Here is a 24253-nt window from a genome sequence, read left to right as displayed (position 1 = left end):
TTGCTTGGTTTTACAGTTCAAACACTCACAAGAGACCAGTGGAGGTTTAAGACAATAAAAAACAACAAGAAATTTGCACACAGCACACCACAGCTCTGTAATTTGCACAATTTATAGTATTGTAATACGTTGAGTGCACTTTTAAACTGCAAATAATGTATATCACCAGTACATTACACATCAACAGGGAACAATATTAAACTAATTAATGTTCTGCAATTAATAATTAATAATCAATTAATAAGCAGTGTATCAAACAGCAGCCTATTGGTTTGATTAACAAGTCAAGTCAAGTCAAATTTATTTCTAAAGCACATTTAAAAACAACTCACATTGACCAAAGTGCTGTACAAACCAGAGCAGGCAGTAAAATCACAATAAAAAGACAACAAACAAAAACACCAACATAAGCATCAACATACACAGCGCATGGGTACAAATCGACAAGTCATTGGCACAGGCACATATCAAACTACATCAGGAGGATCCAAACGCTAAAGAATAAAAGTATGTTTTGAGCCTGGACTTGAAGGAATCAGTGGAGGGGGCAGATCTGACAGAGAGGGGGATGCTGTTCCACAGTCTAGGGGCTGCAACAGCAAAGGCGCGGTCACCCCTGAGCTTAAGTTTAGACCCAACATCACCCAACAGTTATTATTTTGTTTTAATGGAAGAGTAAAATGATTCTTCCAATCCTTTTGAACCCCCTTGCATCATCTGCCATTTCCCTATTAAATGGCATCTACATTATTTAGGCTATTTATGTGTTTTATAGAAATCAAAATGATCTGGAAAAATACTGCAGAGACATGTAATAATTCATACATAAAATGGCTTGACAACCTATTGTCCATATGACCATAACTCCTCACTCAGAATGAAACACATGCCCTGTCTGAATCAATGTAAGGATAGGATTGTCAGAAAATATTTCACAGAGTCACACATCAACATACAAGCTGCCCACAGTGTGATGGACACTTCTACACCAAGGTTGTATTTGTGCTTCCAGTATTCTGACTGTACAACCCACTTGGGGGGCGGCAGCACAGGAGCTGCTTGTTGAAGTGTTTGTTGAAGCTTTTGCTCATCAGGTAGAGGGCAAAGGGGTTCACACAGGAGTTGGTGAAGGCCAGGATGCGAGCGCACACGCTGGCGATGAAATGGCCGAGCGACGTGTCCACCTGGCTGTAGTGGTAGGAGCGGTACAGGTAAATCACGTGACTGGGGAGCCAGCAGACAGCAAATAACCCCACAAACACCAGCACCGTCTTGGACAGACGCTTCCTGGACTCAATCTGAGGGGGCAGGAGAGAGAGAGTAGAAGTCAAAAGACAAGACGGTGCAATCATTAGGAGAATCTACATACTATTTATTATATCTCTGAAAAAAAGATAGCACAATGTATATGGATGGATTTCTGAGTATAAAGATACATAGGTTGGTCTAAGAGGAAGTTTAGAAACAATGCTAATAACTATTTAGCTGAAGACTTTAGACTTCCTGTGCCTCCAAATGTTCAGAAAGAAAAAAAAATAAAATCTGAGAAATTCATACCAATTACATCTCAAACTGTGTGTTAATGCTATGTACTTGTTAATTTTCTATTTTGTCTTTTCTGACATCTTTTTTCTTATCCTTTTTATTTTTATTTTTTTTACTTTTTTAAAAATACACCCACACTGAGTATGTATGTGTGTATGTCTGTGTGTGTGTGTGTGTGTGTGTGTGTGTGTGTGTGTGTGTTTGAGTGTGTTAGAGTTGGGATATGTGTAGATAGGCCTATATGGGGGGAGGGCTGTCAGTTTGATGCATATGCTTTTACGTATGAAAACTATTCTGCATACTCAAATTATTATCAAATGGCTGGTTTGGAAATAAAATGGCAAATTAAAATAATATGTATAATCAGTATATTAACTTAAACTCGAGTGTATATCCTCACAATGACAAACATACCAACGCTCACAGCCTGCCACACCTGTTTCTTAATATGCAAGTGTCCCTCCACAGGTATTTCCAAAGTGCTCCTGACCAGACTGCGTGCGATGAAGCAGTAGTAAACAGATATGATGAGGAGAGGGATGATGTAGAAGATGAGGAAGGAGGCCATGGAGTGGATTTTGGGGTGCAGCTCCCCGGCATGGGGGTAGGGCCCACAGGTCACAAACGTCTCGTTGGTCTGGCTGATCCTGAAGGTGTGCAGGTCGGAGAAGACGGCTTCAGGAACAGCCAGCGTCATGGACAGCAGCCAGATGGCAGCTGCTCGGACACAGATACTGACTGTAGCGCTGGACCTCTGGATATCCATGGGGGTGACAATCGCTCTGTACCTACACGGAGAAGAAAACTTTGTGGACCATCACTGCTGCCTGAAATAAGAATGAACCTGAAATATAGGCTGGGGTAAAGAGCTAGTGATAAAAGTGAAAATGCAAGGTTGCTTTTTTAATTTAAATAACAATTGCTGGTATTGGATAGATTACAACGCAAAAATCACTAGAATATTCCTATAGAGATCTACAGTGTGTGACCTTATCATATTTTATGGTAGGCTATTTCTTTTAGTATCACTGCAATATTCCTATGGGGACTTATATTTTGATATGTAACAATAAGCATCTATTTACTAAAATGCACTTTTGAGAGCAGTATCTGACCGCTACACTGCCCTTATGGCACACATGTTTGAAAAGTACCGATCAGCGGAGAGAGCTGTGAGGGTGAAGACGGAGACCCCCACCGAGGTGAGCTGGATGAAGGGGATGAGCTTGCATCCCACCCGGCCGAAGAGCCACTCGTCCACCAGGTAGCGGCTAGCGTCCACCGGGGCGCAGGTGACAAGCAGCAGCAGGTCGCCCAGAGCGAGGCTGGACATGAACAAGTTGGGCACGGTCCGCAAGGACTTGACGGAGAGACACGTCTTTATTAAAGTCACATTCCCTACGACACCGATGAGGATGATGACTCCGTAAACAGCAGCAATCCCAATACCAGGGAGCCAGATGTAATAGTCCTGCAGGTCTCCTGTGTAGTTCCAAGATACTCTGGAGAAATTAAAAACCAAGAGCCTGTTCTCCTCGGGACTGAAAACGAATGAATCCTCCAAAGACATAATTATTAGCCTGGAGGAAACAGAAGAGCTTCACCAATTCTGAAATCTCTGAAGTTAACAATAATTGTCCCGCTTCTCGTCTGATGCGTTTGGTGAGGACTGTCTTTATAAACTATACTGTTGCGTGCGTCATTGCGCTGTAGCAGCTATCAGGATGAGGAGGACCAAGGGGAAGCATCATTTTTAATTTAACATGCAGTATGTATCGGCAGACCTGTTTGAAAATGTATAGAATAGCATAATCCATTGGTTAACAACTCAATGAACTACTTTCAGTTACTTTTGGATTACGTCACCTACAAAATCCATACAATGCAATTTAAATTAACTATTTATTCCAATTTGCAGACTTAATTTTAAAGTAGGCTATTTGTGTGATTGCTGAGTCAGCAATCACAGGTACAATATTCTCGCTCTTTATTATTTTTTTTCTTCTTTTTAATCCGTACGTTTTTTGGCACCTATCTACTCCTTCATACTTTAAGATAGAAACTCCATTCAAACTTTAAAATGTTCAGCTTGTTTAGGACATGCCGGCTTGTATTCAACTTTTTGATATCTATTATACTTTTTGAACTATTCTACTTTTTCCACTTTTTTTTTTACAATAGGAGTCAATGGACGGAATGTTCAAACCATGCCCTCTTTGAACTCTAACTACTCTTTCATACTTTAAGCTAGAAACTCCATTCAAACTTTAAACGGGTACTTTTGGTACTTTATCACTTTAATTTTGATACCTTTTGTACTTTTTGAGTATTCACAGTTTAAGTTTTATACTTTTTTCAACATTTATAATGGGACCCTATGGAGCCAGCCTATAGAGTGCGTGATGTCACAACTCACTCTAGCAGACTTTAAAGGCTGTACTTTTTACTAAATTCACACATTTTTGAACTGTGACAGTTCACACAACTTTAACACTACATACATATATTATACAACAAACCCTTCAGCTACTTCTGCTCTCACTCACAATGTCAATATATAAGCGATGCGATGTATAGTTTTTGAGATATTAACGTTTGTTCGACACTAGTGTTCCACTCTATTTCACAGTAGTTTCTGCTGCACTGCTGCTTTCTTACACATGCAGCTCTTCTGCTTAATTCACTCTTCTCCATTTCAACATGTCTTTTACATATTTTCATACCTTTTTACTTCTTAGTACTGTTACATTTTAGTACATTTCTAACATTATTACTTGTCACTTTCGTATTTTCTGTTTATTCTACTGAATATATACCCAGTCCTCATACTTCATACTTGTTGTACCTTTCATCTTTTATATATAAGCCTTCCTACTCTTCCTACTGTTCATACTACTAGTACCTTCCAGCTTTTCACATAAGCCTTCCTACTCTTCCTACCAACTGCATATTTTTATACCTTTTTACTTCTTAGTATTGTTCCATTTTAGCACATTTTAGTACATTTCCACTCTATTTCACAGTAGTTTCTGCTGCACTGCTGCTCTCTTACACATGCAGCTCTCGTGCTTATTTCACTCTTCTTCATTTCAACATGTCTTTTACATATTTTCATACCTTTTTACTTGTTAGTATTATGACATTTTAGTACATTTCTAACATTATTACTTGTCACTGCCTTCCTACTCTTCCTACTCTTCATACTACTAGTACCTTCCAGCTTTTCTCTCACTCACGTTGTTGGATACACACACACACATACTTCTCATTTTTTCACTCTTCTCCATTTTAAAGTGTCTTTTACAAATTTGCTTTTCTTCTCACTATTGTTACATTTTAGTACATTTCTAACATTATTAGCCTACTTATCACTTGGACACACATTACAGCTCCTTCAAAGAAGTGTTTTAATTGGCTTCAAAGAAGTGTTTTAAGTGGCTGTCAAGAGCCTTTCTGCACCTTTCTAGTATTCAAGAAAGAATTGTCTGCAATATCAATGCATTCTGTAAGGTATCCATAGTAATTTAGGCCTTTAAACTTCTGGAAGACTCTACCCATGACTCTCATGTGCAACTTTTTGTAGGCAGTTAAAGTGATAATCCATGACAATCCATGTTGTTTGGTTTTTCATTTTGTCTCCATCTTTGTGCTCCACTTTATTAAACAGTCTCATTCTTAAATCATGGTAATGTGGGCAATACAAAACAAAATTAATCTCATTTTTCAATGTTGTTCAATTCAGGTTGTTTGTGATGCAGGACATTCACTATCGAAACCACATATGTCATCAGTCACCAAGCATGCCAGTCATATCCCAACCTCATCCCAAACTGGACTCTGCTTTGTGTTTGATATCTCAAGTAGACTAGTCATAATGTAATTAGAGATATCTTAAATTAGCATTTTGACTAGTCATCATGTAAAAAAAGATATCTTAAATTAGCATTTTCACTAGTAATAATGTAATTAGAGATATCTTGAAGTAGCATTTTGGTTGGTCATAATGTAATGAGAGATATCCTAAATGCTAATTTACAATATCGCTCATTACATTATGACTAGCCAAAATGCTACTTTAAAATATTTCAGATATCTGTAATGAGAACTCCTGGAATTACCACTGCTAGGCCTAGTAGTAGCAGCAGCAGCAGCAGTGTTGTTGCTTGCCACTACTGACTAATAGGCCTACCACACGGCTTAAAAGTACTGTTGCAGCAGCACCAGCAGTGGTACCCACCGCATTCCCTGGAGCCCCTGGTAAAGCTCTTACTGTGGACTTTGGCAAGGGCCTACAACTCTATAAGATTAGATAAGATAAGATAAGATAGCATTAAACGAAGTGCCACCGCTAACCACCAGACCACTTCTTTAGAGCAGCTGGCAGGTGCAGCGTGACACGAACTGCACCTCAATCGTGACCGTCAGACCATCTTTTGCAGGCTCCTGGCTGGCAGGCTAGCTTCAGCGGGAGGCGAACCGCGTCTGTTCGTACCAACCACCACCTCTTCAACGAACCGCGATCGCTAACCGCCAGACCGCACCTTTGGAGTGGCTGGCAGGTTGGCTTCAGCGGGACGCAAACGGCGCCTCTTCGTACCAACCACCAGCTCTTCAGTGAACCGCGTTTGCTAGCTGCCACGCCACCTTATCCAAACTATCAAAATTAACTAGAATTTGTTAGTTTTTTCCTAGTTAATTTTGATAGTTTGGACTGGGTGGTGGGTTTGCATCTCTTTGTACCAACCACCAGCTCTTCAACGAACCGCGTCCACTAGCCACCACGCCACCTGTTCCAAACTATCAAAATTAGCTAGAAAAAAAATACAAATAAAGAGAAAGTCTCCAAACACGCCCATAAAGCGTCCAATCTGGTCTGAAATTAGGGCCGTGTAAGAAGGTTGCCAAAGAGAGCCTCTTGTCACGGTCCAAGCATCAGTTTTACCAGCGCCCAGGGGAGGATACCTTACCGAGGTAAGGTATGAAGCTCAAGACCTCGAGCGCGGCCTTTTATCCCCTGGGCTGCTGCGACCAAACACCAGAATTCTGATTGTGATGTCATCAGTGCAGCTGAGACAGGCTCTGATTGGTAGAGCACAGTCCAGCTCCAATGATGTCATAATCGGTCAGAATGGAAGCATGTCAAAGCGAAGCCGTGTTCTGATTGGTTGTGTGATTGCTGAGTCAGCAATCACAGGTATAATCTTCTCGCTCTTTATTATTTTTCTTCCGTACGTTTTTTGGCACCTATCTACTCCTTCATACTTTCAGCTAGAAACTCCATTCAAACTTCTAAATGTTCAGCTTGTTTAGGACATGCGGGCTTGTATTCAACTTTTTGATATCTATTCTACTTTTTAAGATATTCTACTTTTTTCCACTTTTTATAATGGAAGTCAATGGACGGAATGTTCAAAGTCAGCACTTTTTGAACTCTAACTACTCGTTCATACTTTCAGCTAGAAACTTCATTCAAACGTTAAACTGTTCAGCTTGTTGAGGACATTATTACATGTATTAAACTTTTTTATATCTTTTATACTTTTTGAACTATTCAACTTTTTAGTACCTGTTTTTACAATGCAAGTCTATGGGAGGACTGTTCAAACCATGCCCTCTTTGAACTCTAACTACTCTTTCATACTGTAAGCTAGACACTCAATTCAAACTTTAAACGGGTCACCACTCTTAGTACTTTATTACTCTTCTTCAGCTTTTTGATACCTTTTGTACCTTTTGAGCAATCGCAGTTTAAGTTTTATACTTTTTTCAACATTTATAATTGGATCCTATGGAGCCAGCCTAGAGTGCGTGATGTCATAACACACTCTAATAGACTGTACAAGCTGTACTTTTGACTAAATTCACACATTTTAAAACTGTGACAGTTCACACAACTTTAACACTACATACACATATTATACATCAAACCCTTCAGCTATTTCTGCTCTCACTCACAATGTCAATATATAAGCGATGCGATGTATAGTTTTTGAGATATTAACGTTTGTTTGACACTAGTGTTCCACTCTATTTCACAGTAGTTTCTGCTGCACTGCTGCTCTCTTACACATGCAGCTCTTCTGCTTAATTCACTCTTCTCCATTTCAACATGTCTTTTACATTATTTTCATACCTTTTTACTTCTTAGTACTGTTACATTTTAGTACAGTTCTAACATTATTACTTGTCACTTTCGTATTTTCTGTTTTTTCTACTGAATATATACCCACTCTTCATACTTCATACTTGTTGTACCTTTCATCTTTTATATATAAGCCTTCGTACATTTTTAACATTAGTACTTGTCACTTTCTTACGTTGTTTTTTTTTTCTACTGAATATATACCTACTCTTCATACTCCTTCTACCCTTCACAAAATAGCCTTCCTACTTCATACCTTTCATACTCCTTCCACCTTTTACACATAAGCCTTCCTACATTTTTTCTTACTTTTGTACTTGTTACTATTATGAGATTTTAGTACATTTCTAACATTATTACTGATCACTTTGACACTCATTACAGCTCCTTCACAGAAATGTTTTAAACTGCCACATTTCTCACAGTTTTACCAATACACATATTATACTTTTCTTCAGCCGTTTCAGTATGAACAGATGATCCACAGTCATGTTCAAAAACACGCGCGCACACACACACACAGCTGCTGGTACGTATGCATCCACCCACACACACACACACACACACACACACACACACACACAAACACACAACATGCAGCCACTGGTACATATATAGGACCAGTATCAGCACCAGTATGTAGATGCAGTCAGTTGATGTTACCTATCCCTGTTTTAACCAAGAGAATGAGACAGCAACTGAAGAACAGGAAGAGAGTCAAGCAGATGAGACAGAGACAACAAGTGGAGACAGACCATAGGATAAGAAAGAGGGAAAGAGGAGAGTGATAGACCAGTCACAGACAGCGAACAGAAAGGGTGAGCTGTACCCACACTAAACTGCACTAGTGCCACAGTTTGCACTCTCAGCAGTCACATGCATTTTCTCCAGAAAATGCACCTTTTCTAGTTAACATATGGAAAGCTATCTCACCCATTATCAACGTTTTGATTGTTCATTATTGCACAATTTAGCCTAAGTGTTTTTCTAATCTTCAGATATGCTTGTGACATGTAATCACTTTCTTTTTCAAAAGAAGACCATTATGCATCCATGTCAGTGTAAATGGATTATAGTTACTTTTTGCAATCAGATTAGTGCAGTGAACAGGATGGTCTTCCTTATTGTTATTTGGACCACTGCTGAAATCAAGATGGTGAATATAATTAACAACTTGATTGTGTCGTTGCATCTATGAACCTGCTGCTTTAGAACCAATAGTTAGATCATTAGCATTGTTTCCTGAGCTGAAAACCAACCAAAATGTATTATTTTATCAGCCCATGATAGAGGAAGCAGAAATATAGTTGCCTTCACCAGTGAGCCTTTTGATTTTGTCTTTTTCTGGGTCACTTGAAAAGCAAGTGTCCTTTACCTTAGTCTCCATGGAAATGACAGCCTAAACTTTAAAATTAAGCACTGTTAATGATGCTTGTAATCTCCAGTAAAACCTCATCCTATGTATTGTTCACAGTGCTTAATTTGTTGCAATGTCCCACTGACTGTCCCTGCACCTCATATCTGAGACATTATGGATCATTGGTGGGATATTATGTGTTGATGCACCCAGATGGCACCAAGACCCAACACATCTAATATAAATGCAAATTGAGTTTTCAAGATTTGAGCAATGGATGTGACAGATGCAAATATGCTTTTATGATAGATGCATGACTGTATTATCTTGAGCACTTTCACTTTATTTTTTCTGACTGTTCTCTTTGCCATGCCACTTTATTTTAATTGCTTTTTTTTTCTTAATATGTTTTCAAGGAAGAGAGTGATTGCAGAGTGAGTTGCTAAATGTAAAAGGTATTAATCCCAAACTGATATGATTAATTTGCTTATTATTATTCATTTTTTATTATTCATATATGACTGAGAAGCCAAAAATAGGTCATCTGAAAGTTGAATAGCTTACACACTCCACTTGCATTTGAACCCTCTTGAACATGTTATATGACCTGCCATGGTGCCTGAAAGAAAGGCTTGACCCCTAAGTGTTGTATAGCTCCTGTGACAAATATCATGCCGACCATAGGGGGACAGTAATAAGTTGGGTCTTTTTGATGTTATCATGTCAAAATAATGGTTAGGGAACAATGTCTTTGCCCTTCAAAATAAAGGCCATAGACTGGATGGATTTGTTCAATTCAATTTTTTTCTTTTAAAGGAAACTGTGCACTGGCCCCTGACCAAACCTTTTTCAACTCAAAGGTCAGAAAGTTAATTACAGATGTACCGTGGTTCTGCTGTAAATTACATTCAAAAGATGACCTTTGCTTCTACATTCAAATCTCCATGACATTCAACCTGTCTTATCTTATTATTCATAACAACACAGGAGGGAAGATTTTCAAATTAAAATTGAAACAGATCTTACCTCTCATAATCTCAGCTCACATTCTTAGAAAGGGAAGGCAGCAATGGACACTGGTTCAACCTAATCATAAAAATCTCATTTGAAAAAATGAAAGTGTAATCAGACCAGCATGTCTTTGGAGAAGGTTACACTTCCTTTTCATATGAATAGTTTTTTTTTTACAGATTACAGTTACCTGATTTACCTTGATTTTTAAGATTAAATATGGTAACAAATTAATATCACAGTGTGAAACAACGGAACATTGTAATTCCATTTGCATTCAAGTGAAACCCTGCCCAGTCGTCTACAACTGAATAAACTGAAGCTGTATTTTCCCACCCAAAAATCATCACGGAGGCTCTGACCCAACTTTATTTTTCAAACATAGCCTAACTTAATTGATTTTAGCAAGCGGTATGCAGTAGGCTGCGGGATGGCGAGGCTTCATAACAGGCTCCAAAATGCTGCACGAGTTCACAAATGAGGCCCTTGACATGCAATTATTTTCTTTGCAGTCTTATTTTGTAAACTCTAGCAACCACCCCCTCATCCTGAGCTATGGTTTGGATGAAATTGTATTATGGCATGTGTTGGCATCAGTATGTAGCAACTAAAGCCTGGCGTTCTTGACGTCCATGATAGCCTAATAAAAAATATAATTGTGGATTTTGTCTGGAGCGACAAAAAGATGCCACAGTTTAGGTTACTATTGGGGTCATCATTTCTCTTCCATGTATTAAAAGTAACCTGTTGAGACTGAGACTGTTGCTCAGTCAAAGAGGGAGCGGGTGGCTGGTAGGTGACAGGAATATTCTGTTGATTGGTAATTTCATGGCAACAGGGAGTCTCAATCACAAGGTGTCAAAGCTGCATGTAAACAGCTTAACCCGGACAAGACCTCAGCCAGACCATGGGCAATAACCTGGTTACTGGTGCAGCAGCGCCGGGTTCAGCACCACGGAGAGCAGCTGGTTACGGCTGTAAGCTTCTACCGCCATCACTTCAGCGCCATCTGGTGGCGCTGAAGTGAAATGCTGAAAAAAAAATAATGGTAAGATAAGATATCACTTTATTAATCCCCTTGGGGAAAGTCGGGTGCCACAGCAGCAACTGGTGGAATAGTACCAGAGGAAAATGAGTACAGAAGATAAAGAGAAGGGTAATAGGATAAAAAATTAAAGGTAATGTACATAATATAAAACTATAGAAACAGTGCAAAAATGCAAATAAATGCAAGCAATAATAATTAATAACATAATAGGATTCAGCAAGGGGCGAAATACTAATAAAATATAAGTGCTAAAATTGCATATAAAAGTGGGGTTACATAAACCAATGTGTGTGTGACAATGTAAAACATAAGTAGGCCTATCTATTGGTGGGAAATATGAGGAAGGATCATGAATTACATGAATTATGGCCATTGCAAAACATCGATTTTGTGATCCCGCAACCATTTCTGTGATGATTTTGATGTATGTTTGGGGTTGTTGTCTGGTTGAAAGGTCCTTCCACGGCCAAGTCTCAACCTCCTGGCAGAGGCAACCAGGTTTTGGGCTAAAATATCCTGATACTTAGTGGAATTCATTATGCCAAGATCTGGACCACTAGCAGTAAAACAGCCCCAAAGCATCAACGATCCTCCACCATATTTCACCGTGGGCATCCAGTGCTTTCCCTTGTATGCAGTCGTCTTTTGTCGCCAAAATGGCGTGCATGGCCAAAAAGTTCCATTTTGGTCTCATCTGACCACAACACACAATCTCAATTGTAGTTCCAGTGATGCTTGGCAAAGTTCAGGCGCTTCAGTTTATGGGTTGCACTCAGTAAGGGCTACTTTCCTGCAACCCTTCCAAAGAGCTTGTTGACATGGAGGAGGATTAGTTATTTATTTATTGTTTGTTTGTCTTGTTTGTTTGTTTGTTTTACTTATTTGTTTATTTCTATTTTCATATATACATATATTTAGAAAGTATTTCCAATGTACCTTTATATATGTGTGAAAACTGCTGAATATTTGCTAGGGTTTCTTCAAGTGTTCACTAATAACAATATTAGGCTATATAGTATGTGGCCTATCAACCCCAGTATTAGCTGAAACCACTGTCACCAGAATGCTCTATATCCAGTTATGTAGCCTACACAGGACAGAAACCCAAATGGGCAGGACAGCACTGAATTAATGCTTCTGGTACCACAGTGACTCATGTCCCATGTTGTATAGTCATGTTTGTTTAATTTAGCCAGTTCATGGTCTGCAGATATTAAACTGATATTCTGCAGGTAGTTTTAAACTCTAAACCGCTGGCCATTAATTGCACATCATTAGAGAATGGGGGGATTGGCTGCAAGTCCCATCAGCCATAACTATTTATTTCTGGGTGCCATTCACTCAACCCGCTGCCGGCTGACACCCAATCAGCTGCGGGCTGTCGGGATTGGATGAGCAATCAAAGTTGTTTTTGTTCCATCCTCAGACACCTTGAGGCAGGCAATAACACATATCTTGCGTTATCAGCCTAGGCCTGTAGCGGTGTTGTGCTCGTCCGTCTTTTCGTCGGTGATGGAAAACACCCGTCGTTTTGCCAATCGTTTTTCCGACTTCAAAGGTGCGCTCCTCCCAGGCCAAGCCGCTGAGGCTGTCGTGCCCGCCGTCGTCGCCACCGTTGATAAAATCCTCAAAAAGGTTCCCCTCGACTCTGGCGACTGCGACGGCGGGCTGTACGATGGCCCGGCCGGGGTGGCCTACATGCTGTTCCATGTCACCGAGTGCGCGCTGTTTTCCGAGCAGAGGGACGCCTATCTCAAGACGGCCAAGCAGATCATCGACGTGTCGGTGAGATATGTGGATGCGGAGCAGGACAAAAACATGCGTGCCGCCTTCCTTCTCGGCGGAGCGGGCATCTACGCAGTGGCCGCTATGATATACAAATCCCTGGGCTTGGCTGATTTCGTTAAGCCCCTGACCAAATTTCGTAACCTGTGGGAGGTGTGCGCGCCCATCAGTTTTCTGGAGTGCGGCTCGGATGAGCTGTTTGTGGGACGGGCTGGGTACCTGTGCGCTGCTCTGATCCTCAAACAGAAGCTGGGCATAGAGGTGAGCTCCTTCTCATGACGATACTGCAACATTTAGTGTTTGTGCATTATGTTTTCCACAGAGAAGTTATTGATCTTGATTTTGCATTATCAGATGTATCCCACATTCCCCAGGGGTTTATTAATATCTTACAGCCTTATCTCCAGAGATTATCCACTTTGCAATAACTGTGTGCTTATTATTTTGCAGATTCTAAGCAAGGATCAAATCAAGTGTATTTGCCAGGCCATCATCGAGTCGGGGAAACAGTATGCCAGGAGAAAGAGAAAGCCTTTTCCCCTCATGTACTCATACTATGGGACAGAGTACCTTGGTAAGAGTATTGGCTTTGAGCAAGTCTAGGCTTTTCTAGGTTGCTGATGGAGGAATACATCCCCCTCTATCAGTCTGTGATGACCTACCTCCCTTGTTATCCTGTATCCTTTATGAATTCCAGTGTGAATTACTATTTAGAAAGTAAGAATAAACTCTAACTCAGCCCAGCGAAGGTTTTCAGAGAAGATCTTCTTACATCTGTTGTTCCACAGAGGATATACAGACACAAAGAGATTTCAGAGGCAGTTATTGATGTAGGATTGGTGTATTAACGTGTGTGAAGCTAACTTTCCTTTTCCTTGATTGCATCAGACGAAGAGATCCGTCAGGGTTGAAGATCCTCAGTAACTATCACACCAACACAAAGTGCATAGTAAGCATATAGGCCCTGTGGCCACATTTGCATGGATACAGCAACTATACCTTGAAGATGAGGACACTGAGGAAGCTGGAGTGAAATAAGTGAAATTCTGAAACATTTTGAACCTAGAAATATATCAATGTTTATGTGAACACACGGTTAAGGGTGTTGCATGTTTTAAGATTGGCCTATACTGTAAAATCTTTCACCAAGGGGTTTCTCATTTGATGAATAAGATCCAAATCTGAAGGGATACATAGACGTTGGCTTTCCTGTCCCAGAGAGCCAAGTTTTCCTGCATGTGTCCAGCATTAGGAAAGCCACACAGGACTGCTCTACTTTCTGAATTTTACCCTGCATTTTCTGATGGAAGCATGTGTGACTCGATCACTCTCAGGGATTAGATGAACAACAAGATGATCTTAAATGCACCAAAGGTTCAGGTGACCCAGTCTCAGAAACATAGAAATTACTCTACAAAGGCTTTGGATTTTAACAGTTTTCAGATAAGCTTGAACGGATGACATATTTAATTGATTACCTATATACTTTACTATAATAGCACTTTTATTTTTAATCTTTTAATATAACTATTCAAAATCCCAACAGTATAGTTCAGTATTTAAGTTGTGATCAATTTCATATCCCCACAGAGTGGTCTTGAAGTGCGCTTTAGTTGGACAATGGTTGTGCAGCTGCTTTATGTACTTGACAGGAGCTTAACTATTCTGGGAATTATCAAGATAATTCTATATATCATTACATTTGTAAATGGAGATGACTTGTCAATGCTGGAAAACAAAAAAAATCTCTGTTGGACAAAACTGTCAAGTATGTATCGAGAGCTACAGTTTCAAGTTACAGTTAACAAGCAAAAAGAAAAAAACTCCTTCAGGAGTGCTTTGTGAATGTGCTCGTATGCTCAGGGTTCTGTCTGTCTGCGCGTGTTTGGCATGGTGCTTCCCTGCATGCCTGGTTGGGTGGGTGTGTGTGTGTGTCCCTCCCCGTACCCCCCCCCCCCCCCTCCTCCCAGGTGCAGCCCATGGCCTCTCGTCGGTGCTGCAGATGCTGCTGTGCTACCAGGACGTACTCAGCGGGACAGAGAAAGACCTGGTGTGGCAAAGCGTCGACTTCCTCATGAATCAGGAGCAGAACTGCAACTGGCCTGCAGAGCTGGGCGCCATGATCGAGAGAGAGAATGAACTGGTGCACTGGTGCCACGGAGCCCCGGGTATACTCTTTATTTTGTATACAAGAACACACACACAAGTAATCATACATGGCTTTTCAGCGTCTCCTTCTGCCATTTGTAATCAAGGTAGTGTAGAAGATTAGATCATGCCTCAGATGATAAACCATCCCTCCCTGTGTATTTCATGCTATCCTCTTCCCATGCAGGTGTAGCATATCTTTTTGCAAAAGCCTATCTCATCAATAAGAAGCCCCAGTATTTGGACACGTGTATCCGCAGTGGGGAGCTGGTGTGGCAGAAGGGTCTGCTGAAGAAGGGACCGGGGATTTGTCACGGAGTTGCAGGCAGCGCTTACGTCTTCCTGCTGCTCTACCGCCTCACAGGAAACTCCAAATACATCTACCGTGCTCAGAGGCAAGGGATCTGAGCTAGTATTCTGGTTACATGTCCTTCCTCAATCAGCTGTACTCTACCCACTTAAGTTTTCAGTGTCCTTTCATGTCTCTCCACACTTCTTTCCTCCCTGCAGGTTTGCCGAGTTCCTGTTCACTGAGGAATTCAAGGCAGGCTCCTCCTCAGTGACCAGTGTTTACAGTCTGTATGAAGGCCTGTCGGGGACAGTCTGCTTCCTGGTCGACCTCCTGCAGCCGGACCAATCAGAATTCCCTCTTTTTAGTGTATTTGTGTGAATGGCATTCACTGACCTGAGTAGACATCACTCCTTCCCTCCTATCCCTCAAGTAAGAATTGGATTGGTAGAAACTGAATCTGTGATCAGAAAGGGAGAGGAGGGATGGATGGTATTAGTTTAGGGTTTAGAAAATTACATTTGGTCTAAAAATGTTATTGTTTTGTGTCTATTATGAAGTAGATGTTCAGCTTCTAGGCTTTACCATATTTATTTCATGTAATGTTGCTCATTTCACTTTACAGTGTAGTCAGTTGCACTAAAGCCCTTGTGTTGGGAGTTTTGAAAGTGGTACTGCAGGTTTGGTGAATGAATTGCAGCATACTCTGCTCTCAGGTCAGAAATAGACATACACGCGCACCATAGATGTATCTGAAATAAATAGTAAACACACCTAATTCACACCAAACTGATAAAAACGAGTCACTACCATATAATGCCTTTAAAAAAAATTCACCACTTCACCAGCTCAACGTCACTTACAGTCTAGATCTAATCCAAAATTTTTAGTTCAAGTTTTCTCAGATAGTCTCAAATTAATGTGAAAGACATTTTCACATCCTTTGATTAGAAGTACTTGCTCATCAGATATTGACAACCTTGCAAGGTTTTTGACACTGAAGTTGCAAAATCATAGGAAGAGAGAAGTGCAACTAACAGATGCTGATGCAAATACACAACAGAAGAGTCGACTGTAGCTTCCTGTCGCTTTATTACCAACTCAGTTAATTGTTTGAACTGAGGTTACACTATATAGCAATGTTACATTATCTATTTGTGTCTATTTGATGTTTCAAACTGTTAGAGGGACCTTTGAAATGTCCTGTTTCTTGTGACTTGTTCCTCTCAAAATTTTACCCTGTAGAGAACCTGAGTGTGTGGTAGTCTACCAGCAGTTATGGGGCCTGGGAGCATTTATAAGAGCAAAGATGTCAACAATGTGAGAACTTGAGTTTGTTTCCAAATTAGATCATCTATCCAACTCTACATTTTGCAACTCAGTTATCTAAATTGTAGTTGAACCAAATTCTTTACATAAATTCCATAATGGGGCCTTAAAAAAACAAATTTCTAACATTTGTATATGATTTCATATTTTCAGAGTAAATGACAGACAACACTGGAAACTGAAAACGCGTTGGGTAGGGTTTAGGACGTGTGGCTGAAGTTGAAAGTGAAAATAGGCCTGTGAAATACAAAGTAGTTTCCCAGTGATAATTGTGCCTGTCCTGGAACATTTTGAAATATCTATAAATATCTAATATGTATTTATGTGCTGTCAGAGGTATCTACAACAACGCCAGGATGATCATGATTATTAAAATGTTGAGATGGGAAAAAAAAGATGTGGATGATTTTTCTTCTTTCTTTTCTTTTTTTCTGAAGAAAAAGATATGCAGGCAGGGATGTAGTGGAGGGTGACCGCATTTAAACTCAGTTTACCCAGCTTTATTGGGGCAATAGAAGTTACCTACCTTTTAGACTGACATAAATCTTAATAAGATAAATATATAATATACTACATCATAGTGCGTGGTATAAAATGATTTAAACATAAAAATATGAATTAAATATATAGATAGATAGATTACATTAATGAATTTCTGACAATATACAGATGTTCAATATATACAGTAGGCCTGTATTGGTGGCTGTTGCTTTTGATGATCCCCGGCTGCAGGTCATAGAGTAATCGCCTTTCATCGCCGCTACATCACAGTATGCAGGGCGTAGTCTTGTCACTCTGACATGCATCTCACATGTGCGCATGGGACGCACTGGCACCTTCACTGCCTACTGCGCCACCCGCAGACTCTCTGCGGGACAGCACTCGGCTGGGGAAACATCCTGTCACTAGTGGATGCGCTGCAGCGGCGTGCGTCCAGCAGAAACCCGTCTCATCTCCTGGTCAGTGCTCGATGGTATGGATCTGTGGACCTTGAGGAAAGCAGCGCGCCGCTTTCCCCAATGGCGGAGTGAGTGAGGATGCGACTCCCCAGTTCCATATTTGTGTCGGTGTCTCTGTTCACGGCCGAGACTACGGCAGCTCTCTACCTCAGCTCCACATACCGCTCAGCGGGCGACCAAATCTGGCAAGGGCTCACGCTCCTCTTTACGCTTGTACCGTCCGTGCTCGTCCAGCTCACCCTCACATTCATCCACCGGGACCTCAGCAGAGACAGACCGCTGGTGCTTCTGCTGCATATCCTGCAGCTTGGACCCATCGTCAGGTTAGTGGGTTGTCGAGTCCTCCCTTGTTTATCTCTGTTCTACCAATGGTCGACCCAAAACAGCACTGGATTACAGACAGACCACTGTGCTTCTGATGGTGTCAAGCAAGGAAGGATCTGTTATTGCCCACAGGTGTTGTGGCCGTAAATGATTTTTCTCTTAATAACATGTCCGGCGTGTCTATCCATAAGCTGCTTACAGAATGTTTGATGAACGCATTACGCACATGTCTTTATTGTTTGTGTTTTTTTTCGCTGGCCTTTTGTCCCTGGCTGCATACATGTATCCCTGCTGATACAATGTATGTCTGCCCCATTTAGTGCGGAAATAAAGGCACCGCTGATCAATATTCCCACTGACTATTGATAACAGTCTATTCCATGTATCGCAACTGCCGCAGCAAAGAAGCAGCCAGCCTGTTCATTCACCACTATTGACTCATTAGGTCTATGAATACTTTGCATTTACATCATCTTAACACAGAGGTCTAGAAAAGCTGCAGCTTAGTTAAAGGTGCAGTGTTATCACCTTCAGCCATGATCTCACGGCCTCCTCTGTTGATGATCAATGATTTCTTCATCTTCATTCATCTGAAACGACATAAAAAAAAAACATCAAGCCCAGCTGGAGAGTATGATGAAGATGACATATGATAGTTATATGCTGATATATGTGATTGAGGAAGCTTTTAATATGTGCACATCAGATCTGTAAACTGGCCCATAATAGGCCTGGTCTTGCCCTGAATAAGCCCTGGACCGGCCCGGCCATCTGCCCCTGCAACTCTATAGGAGTCTGAGCCTAATCCCACATCTAGAGAGCTTCACGGACCACACACAGCTATACAATATGGAAACCACAGTGCTACCGAATGTACAAACAACAGGAGCTCTAGCTGTGGTGAGCCCATTATGGCCTTTAAAAGCTGCAAAATTCATTCCTCTCTTGAAATATGCACGCACAGATCATTATGTCTATAATATTCAGCTTCTGAGTATGAAAACAAACAATTCAGTTAGTGATATTAAGTGAGATATGCATCATTCAGAACCTATTGGTTCATTTGAGGACAGTAATATTTATTTTGACCCTGTGAGTTTATTGAAGTGACATTAATGTTCTTTTCTTTGAGCTGGCCATCACTGGGGCTGTGTGTTTCGTAGACCGGTTGAACAGATGGATGTGTAATGTCATATCTCTTGCAGCACACTGTTTATTCCCCAGCAAGGGCCTCTGCGGACCTGACCCTGCCTGGTCCGTTTCCCCTTGAGTGTGCAATCTAATGATTAGTGTACGAGCTTCCCCCTCTTTCCACCCAGCGAAGAGCAGATCTAAGAATAGCACGTGTCACTGCCGGCTCCTTATCTCTCACAACACAAGCAGAGAGGGGAATGTCCGTCTCTACCCTTGCCAGCGCCGAGGTGCTTCCTCTACGCAGAAGTCTCATCTGCACCAAAATAACACTTCTAATATCTTCCCAGAGTGCATCTCATTGTGTTTTATCACATCGACATACTGCAGGTTGTTGTGCTGATAAGGCAGATTGGTTTACTTGTTTAATTTTTCATTCCAGCATTATCCCAATTTATCAACCCTACTCCAGTTCCCCTTAATTAGGTCATGAGTGGGCATGTGTGATCACTCCTTCCTACGCTACACTAAACACATCTTCTGTCTACTGTCTGCAGTCTTCAATTGTTCCTTTACCCACACACACACACACACACACACACACACACACACACACACACATATGCACTTAAAGCAGTGAACCAGCTGGCTGAGAGAAAGCGTGGGACTGATCTTTATCTCTTCATCCTTGAATGAAACTTTGGCATTTCCCTTAACATTTCAAAAGTTGTTCCTAGACATAGGTGCTGTTTATGTATCCTCTGTTTGGAGAGCGTCAGTTGAACCAGCACAGTTGTTTGACCAAACCAGCGATGCCGCTACTGTGCCTGCTGCTCCAGTGTAGTTTAGGCTGATAAACAATCTGTCCCTTACCACCCTTGTGGCTTAAATCCCCCTGCCTTGCTTGTTTTTTATTGGCACTGTGGATCAGCGCTGCTTCACCCTGACAGCATTGCCTCGGCCCTTGGCACTTTGCCCATATTCAGCACTCTAGTCTCTTTACTGTCACATTGGCAGATGACCGGGCTGCACTCATTGTTACTGAGAGGACTTTAGACATCCAGGTTCATAATAAGCAGAGAGCTGAACTCAGGTGTGCATGTCAGAATGTTGTTGTTTGGATGCTATTATATGAGGTTTTCTCTATTATTTGCCAACAGTTGCTATTGATGATGCTGTTGGGAGAAGCATCTCTGGTCTGGTTCTCATCTGTTGGGCTTATATAGCCGTTTATGATGGCTGAATTTCATTTTCAGCTATTTCTAGATGTATGCTGTGTGGTAGCTGTTTGTAATGTGGGTGTGGGTGTTGATGTTGGTATGTGCGTGCAGGTGGGCATGTTGCATTCAGCGCCTCTCACATCCCCAGAAACAACAAAATGTGAGAATATCACTGTTGTCCTGTGAAAACAATGTCACTCCAATTTTTGGTGATTTTCATGTTTTCACTTCAGCTGAAGGATTATATACTCCTCAGAGGGTTGAGAAAAGAAATCAAATCCACAGGATAAAGTCAAAAATTTATTGTGATCAAGCTAAAACAAGGCTTCATTCCTGAAAAAGTTGACATTTTGGAGATGCAGGGTTTTCACCTGACAGCGACTATATGCTCCTGTGTGTGTGCTGATGAGTGCCGTTCCCCTCCTGTGGCTGCAGGTGTCTGGAAGCGTTCTGCATCTACGGCAGCGTGGGCCGTGTGGAGGAGCCCTATGTCAGCATCACCAGGAAGAAGCAGATGCCTCGCGGGGGTCAGTCTGAGGAGGTGGAACGGCAGGTGGGGCAGGCGGAGGGGAAGCTGTTCACACACCGAGCAGCCTTCGCCCGCACCTCTGTCATTCAGGCCTTCCTGGGTTCTGCCCCCCAGCTCACCCTGCAGCTCTACATCTGTGTCCTGCAACAAGGGGTGTCCATCGGGAGAGGTGAGGGGGGATGCGTCTGTGTCTGTGTGTGTTTGGCCGTCTGTCTCTCTGTGATTGTCTCTGCCTCCTCCAGACTCCTTCCTGCTTACAGTCACGTGTTTCACTCTAGGTACGTTCATCCTCGGAGCGCTGCAGATACAGTTATATCAGCTGGTTCCCTCCACAGGGATGCAGCCATCACAGTTCCCTCAGTCCCCTGAGAGAGCAGTCTGTCCCCCTGTCACAAAACACAGCTTCACTGTGGCGTGTGGGCTGTTTAGCTAAGTGCCATATTGGAAATAAGAGGATGGTGTTTTCATGAGTCAAAGTGGTATTATGTAACTGCCTCTCTGATATCGAGGATGGAAAACGGTGATTCTGTCTGCCAGTTGATGGAGGTCTGGGGTCAGGCTGTGTGTGTGTGTGTGTGTGTGCGTGCATGTTGGAGCCAGTACTTCCACTCCTGTGGGATTCAGAGATTTAGTAAAGGTTCACACAAAGTCAAACTGGGACATCTGGTCTTAACTACAAATAATAAGTTATAAATCTGTGCCCTTATTTGCTCTGCTACTAGCAGTCTGACACCTCTATTTCACGCTTCCTAACTTAACAACCTCAATGTGAGCACAGCCTCTATGTGATGGTGTCCTCATATCTCTCTATCCCTCTCCATGTCAGGCACACTAATGGTGATCTCCCTTCTGTCCATCGTGTATGGGGCCCTGCGCTGCAACATCCTGGCCATCAAGATCAAATATGATGACTATGAAGTAGATGTCCGGCCCATGGCGTACGTCTGCATTTTCCTGTGGCGGAGCTTTGAGATCGCCACGCGTGTCGTGGTCCTGGTTCTGTTCAGCTCTGTGCTGCAGCTCTGGGTCCTGCCTGTGGTTCTGCTCAACTTCCTAGTCTTCTTCCTCTACCCCTGGGTCTTGTTCTGGCAGAGCCACTCGCCGTTCCCTGAGAATATTGAAAAGACACTGACTAGGGTAGGAACCACCATTGTGCTCTGCCTGCTCACCTTCCTCTACGCCGGCATCAACATGTTCTGCTGGTCAGCCGTGCAGCTAAAACTCAATGACCCAGATCTCATCAATAAGTCCCAGAACTGGTATCGCATGGCTGTGTACTACATGCTGCGCTTTGTGGAGAACGCCTCGCTGCTTCTGCTCTGGTACGTCTATAAGACAGACTTCTACAAGTTCATCTGTGCCCCACTGCTGGTGCTGCAGCTGCTGGTGGCCTACGCCATCGGCATCTTCTTCATGCTGGTGTTCTATCAGTTTTGTCATCCATGTAGGAAGCTCTTCTCCTCCAACATGACCCAGGGGCTTTGGGACTGTTCTTCCCTTCTCTGTCTGCTCTGCAGCACTTCACCAGAGAACAGGCCAATAGGAAAGGCTGTCCTGGAGCCACCTAGCCCCACCCCACACACAGAGCCAGCGAATGAAGGAGCCTATGACACACCTGACGACACCACCTATGACATACCCAATGACACAACTTATGACATGCTCAATGACACAGCCTATGACATTCCCAATGAGATGGGTCCTAATATAGGTGGTGAAATGAATGGTGGCATTAGCCACACTGTATCCTGCAATGCTTAAAGCATCACAATTGTTTGATGTGCCATTCAGAGGAACCCAATTGCACAGAGCATCTCTAATCTTACCCTCTGTAACCCTTTAAGTGCCACATGGATCCTTCTGTGCTATCAGTTAAGTTTACACCTTGAACCCCATGATCTTAATCTCATAATATCCATCTTGAATCTGTTCTCAACCATAGTCCATAACTATCCTCAAAGAAATGATACAAATGTGTCCTTATCTTGAAATGGATAGTGGCTGCAAACACACAACCTGTGTCCACTGGTGTTAACTTGACTTCAGCAGGCATGTACAATCAGAGATACTGGAGACGTGGTGCTCACCCGTTTCATCAGAGCGTAGACATCAACCCAACTTGTGAAACTGCAGCTTTAATAGAAAGCCCTTGTCCAATACCATAACTTTCCCTAGGTTTAGAAAATGTTCAGTCCACATAACAGTATTTACTTATATGCTGCATTACTGATCACAAGGAGCCATGTATTTGGATTGATTGTATTTAGTATTTCACTTTGGCATGGGGGTGTGCATGTGTGGAGCTTCAAAAACCCCAGCAGATCATTAATTACTATTAATGATCTGCTGGGGTTGAGTCTATTTTGTACAGGGTTTTTTCTTAACCCCCTAGTTTTATGGCTGCAAGCAACTCTGCTTTTTTACTCCTTGATAAGAGCTTTATCATTAATATGCGCTGCTTCTGTGATGTGTTTGTGCTTATGATGACAGACGAGTTGTGAATCTCCACACACCACTGTATGTAAAGAGCCTATTCTCTCATCTAACACATTACTGTAAAGGCATGGGCATCTCTCTGCGTCATGTTTTTGCATGTTTACAAAGGATTTAAGTGGCTTTGGTTCAACCCTTGAGCAACAACAGCTGTTATTGATGTGAAATGCTTTGTTTGGACGTATTTGGGTTTTGCTAATTCATGCTGTCTTCTGTCTCTGTCAGCTGAGTCTGTCTTTTCACACCAATACCAGTGTGTTTCGTTAGAATATTTACACTGAGTGCACACAAAATGATAATATCTAATTTAAAAAGTTTCAATATTTGGAATGGTGAAAAGTGTCTTTGCTAAGCTTCAACCTGTAATGTATAATTGTGTATGTGTGAGTGTCAATTTTGTTTCCTTTTTGCACTAACTTTTTTGCATTGTAACTGCAGAGGGATGACAACCTCGGGTATCACATGAATGCTCCTGTTTGTACAAATAAGGCAAGCAACCTTTGAAGCCAAACAAAATACTTAAAAAAAAAACTATTATGTACACATTGAGAACATTCTCATACAAAGTAAGATAAAAGAGGTATTTTAAAGATGGAAATTCTACTGAAAACTTCAAGTAAATTTATATTTATATGTGAGAACTGTCTTGAGTTGTTTTACTCTGAGCACAGTCACAGACATTCCATACTGTCTTATGCTGACCTCTAGTGGGCTAACAGTGCACCAACAGTGTTTAGTAGTAATGGCATTACATTATGTACCAGCATCATTAGTTTGATCATCAGAAACAGCCAGGCCCTCTGATTCAGCTGGACTTGAACCCCTGTCTGAAACAGGCCTATCTATCAAACATCCTTTTAGACATTTGCCGCAATCGAAGTTGAATAAACTATTCACAGCAAACACTTGTTTCATGACTTACTGCATTTCTGCAATTACTATG

General features: G+C 41.7%; 4 protein-coding genes across 4 annotated transcripts in view; 3 read left to right on the top strand and 1 right to left on the bottom strand.

Moving 5' to 3' along the window:
• Positions 1–983: 983 nt before the first annotated feature.
• Positions 984–3115, bottom strand: LOC139641663 (gastrin-releasing peptide receptor-like). Its single transcript, XM_071516188.1, has 3 exons — positions 2700–3115; positions 1982–2333; positions 984–1298 (listed from the first exon to the last, which is right to left on the bottom strand). The coding sequence occupies exons 1-3, from the start codon at positions 3113–3115 to the stop codon at positions 984–986; spliced, it is 1083 nt and encodes a 360-aa protein (XP_071372289.1).
• A 9500-nt stretch (positions 3116–12615) lies between these two features.
• On the top strand, positions 12616–17005 carry LOC139641662 (lanC-like protein 3). Its single transcript, XM_071516186.1, has 5 exons — positions 12616–13149; positions 13339–13462; positions 14859–15056; positions 15224–15431; positions 15547–17005. Exons 1-5 carry the CDS (start codon positions 12616–12618, stop codon positions 15704–15706), a joined length of 1224 nt encoding a protein of 407 aa, XP_071372287.1. The 3' UTR covers positions 15707–17005.
• Positions 17006–17556: 551 nt separating this feature from the next.
• xk (X-linked Kx blood group (McLeod syndrome)) lies at positions 17557–24204 on the top strand. The gene is made up of 3 exons (XM_071516159.1): positions 17557–17936; positions 20724–20986; positions 21644–24204. The coding sequence occupies exons 1-3, from the start codon at positions 17692–17694 to the stop codon at positions 22576–22578; spliced, it is 1443 nt and encodes a 480-aa protein (XP_071372260.1). The 5' UTR covers positions 17557–17691; the 3' UTR covers positions 22579–24204.
• Positions 17862–24253, top strand: part of sytl5 (synaptotagmin-like 5) — a 39843-nt gene continuing 33451 nt past the window's right edge. The window contains exon 1 of the mRNA XM_071516158.1: positions 17862–17936. The gene's annotated coding sequence lies outside the window, so the exon portion shown is untranslated. The remainder of the gene's footprint in view (positions 17937–24253) is intronic.

Source organism: Centroberyx affinis, unplaced genomic scaffold (assembly GCF_046629955.1).
Source record: "Centroberyx affinis isolate AG114_WGS23_722 - 3 ecotype Tasmania unplaced genomic scaffold, CSIRO-AGI_Caff_v1 ptg000393l_1, whole genome shotgun sequence".
In the NCBI taxonomy this organism is placed as follows: Eukaryota; Metazoa; Chordata; class Actinopteri; order Beryciformes; family Berycidae; genus Centroberyx; species Centroberyx affinis.
The sequence above is the reverse complement of the archived record's forward strand: the minus strand, read 5'-3'. Positions and strand labels throughout refer to the sequence as shown.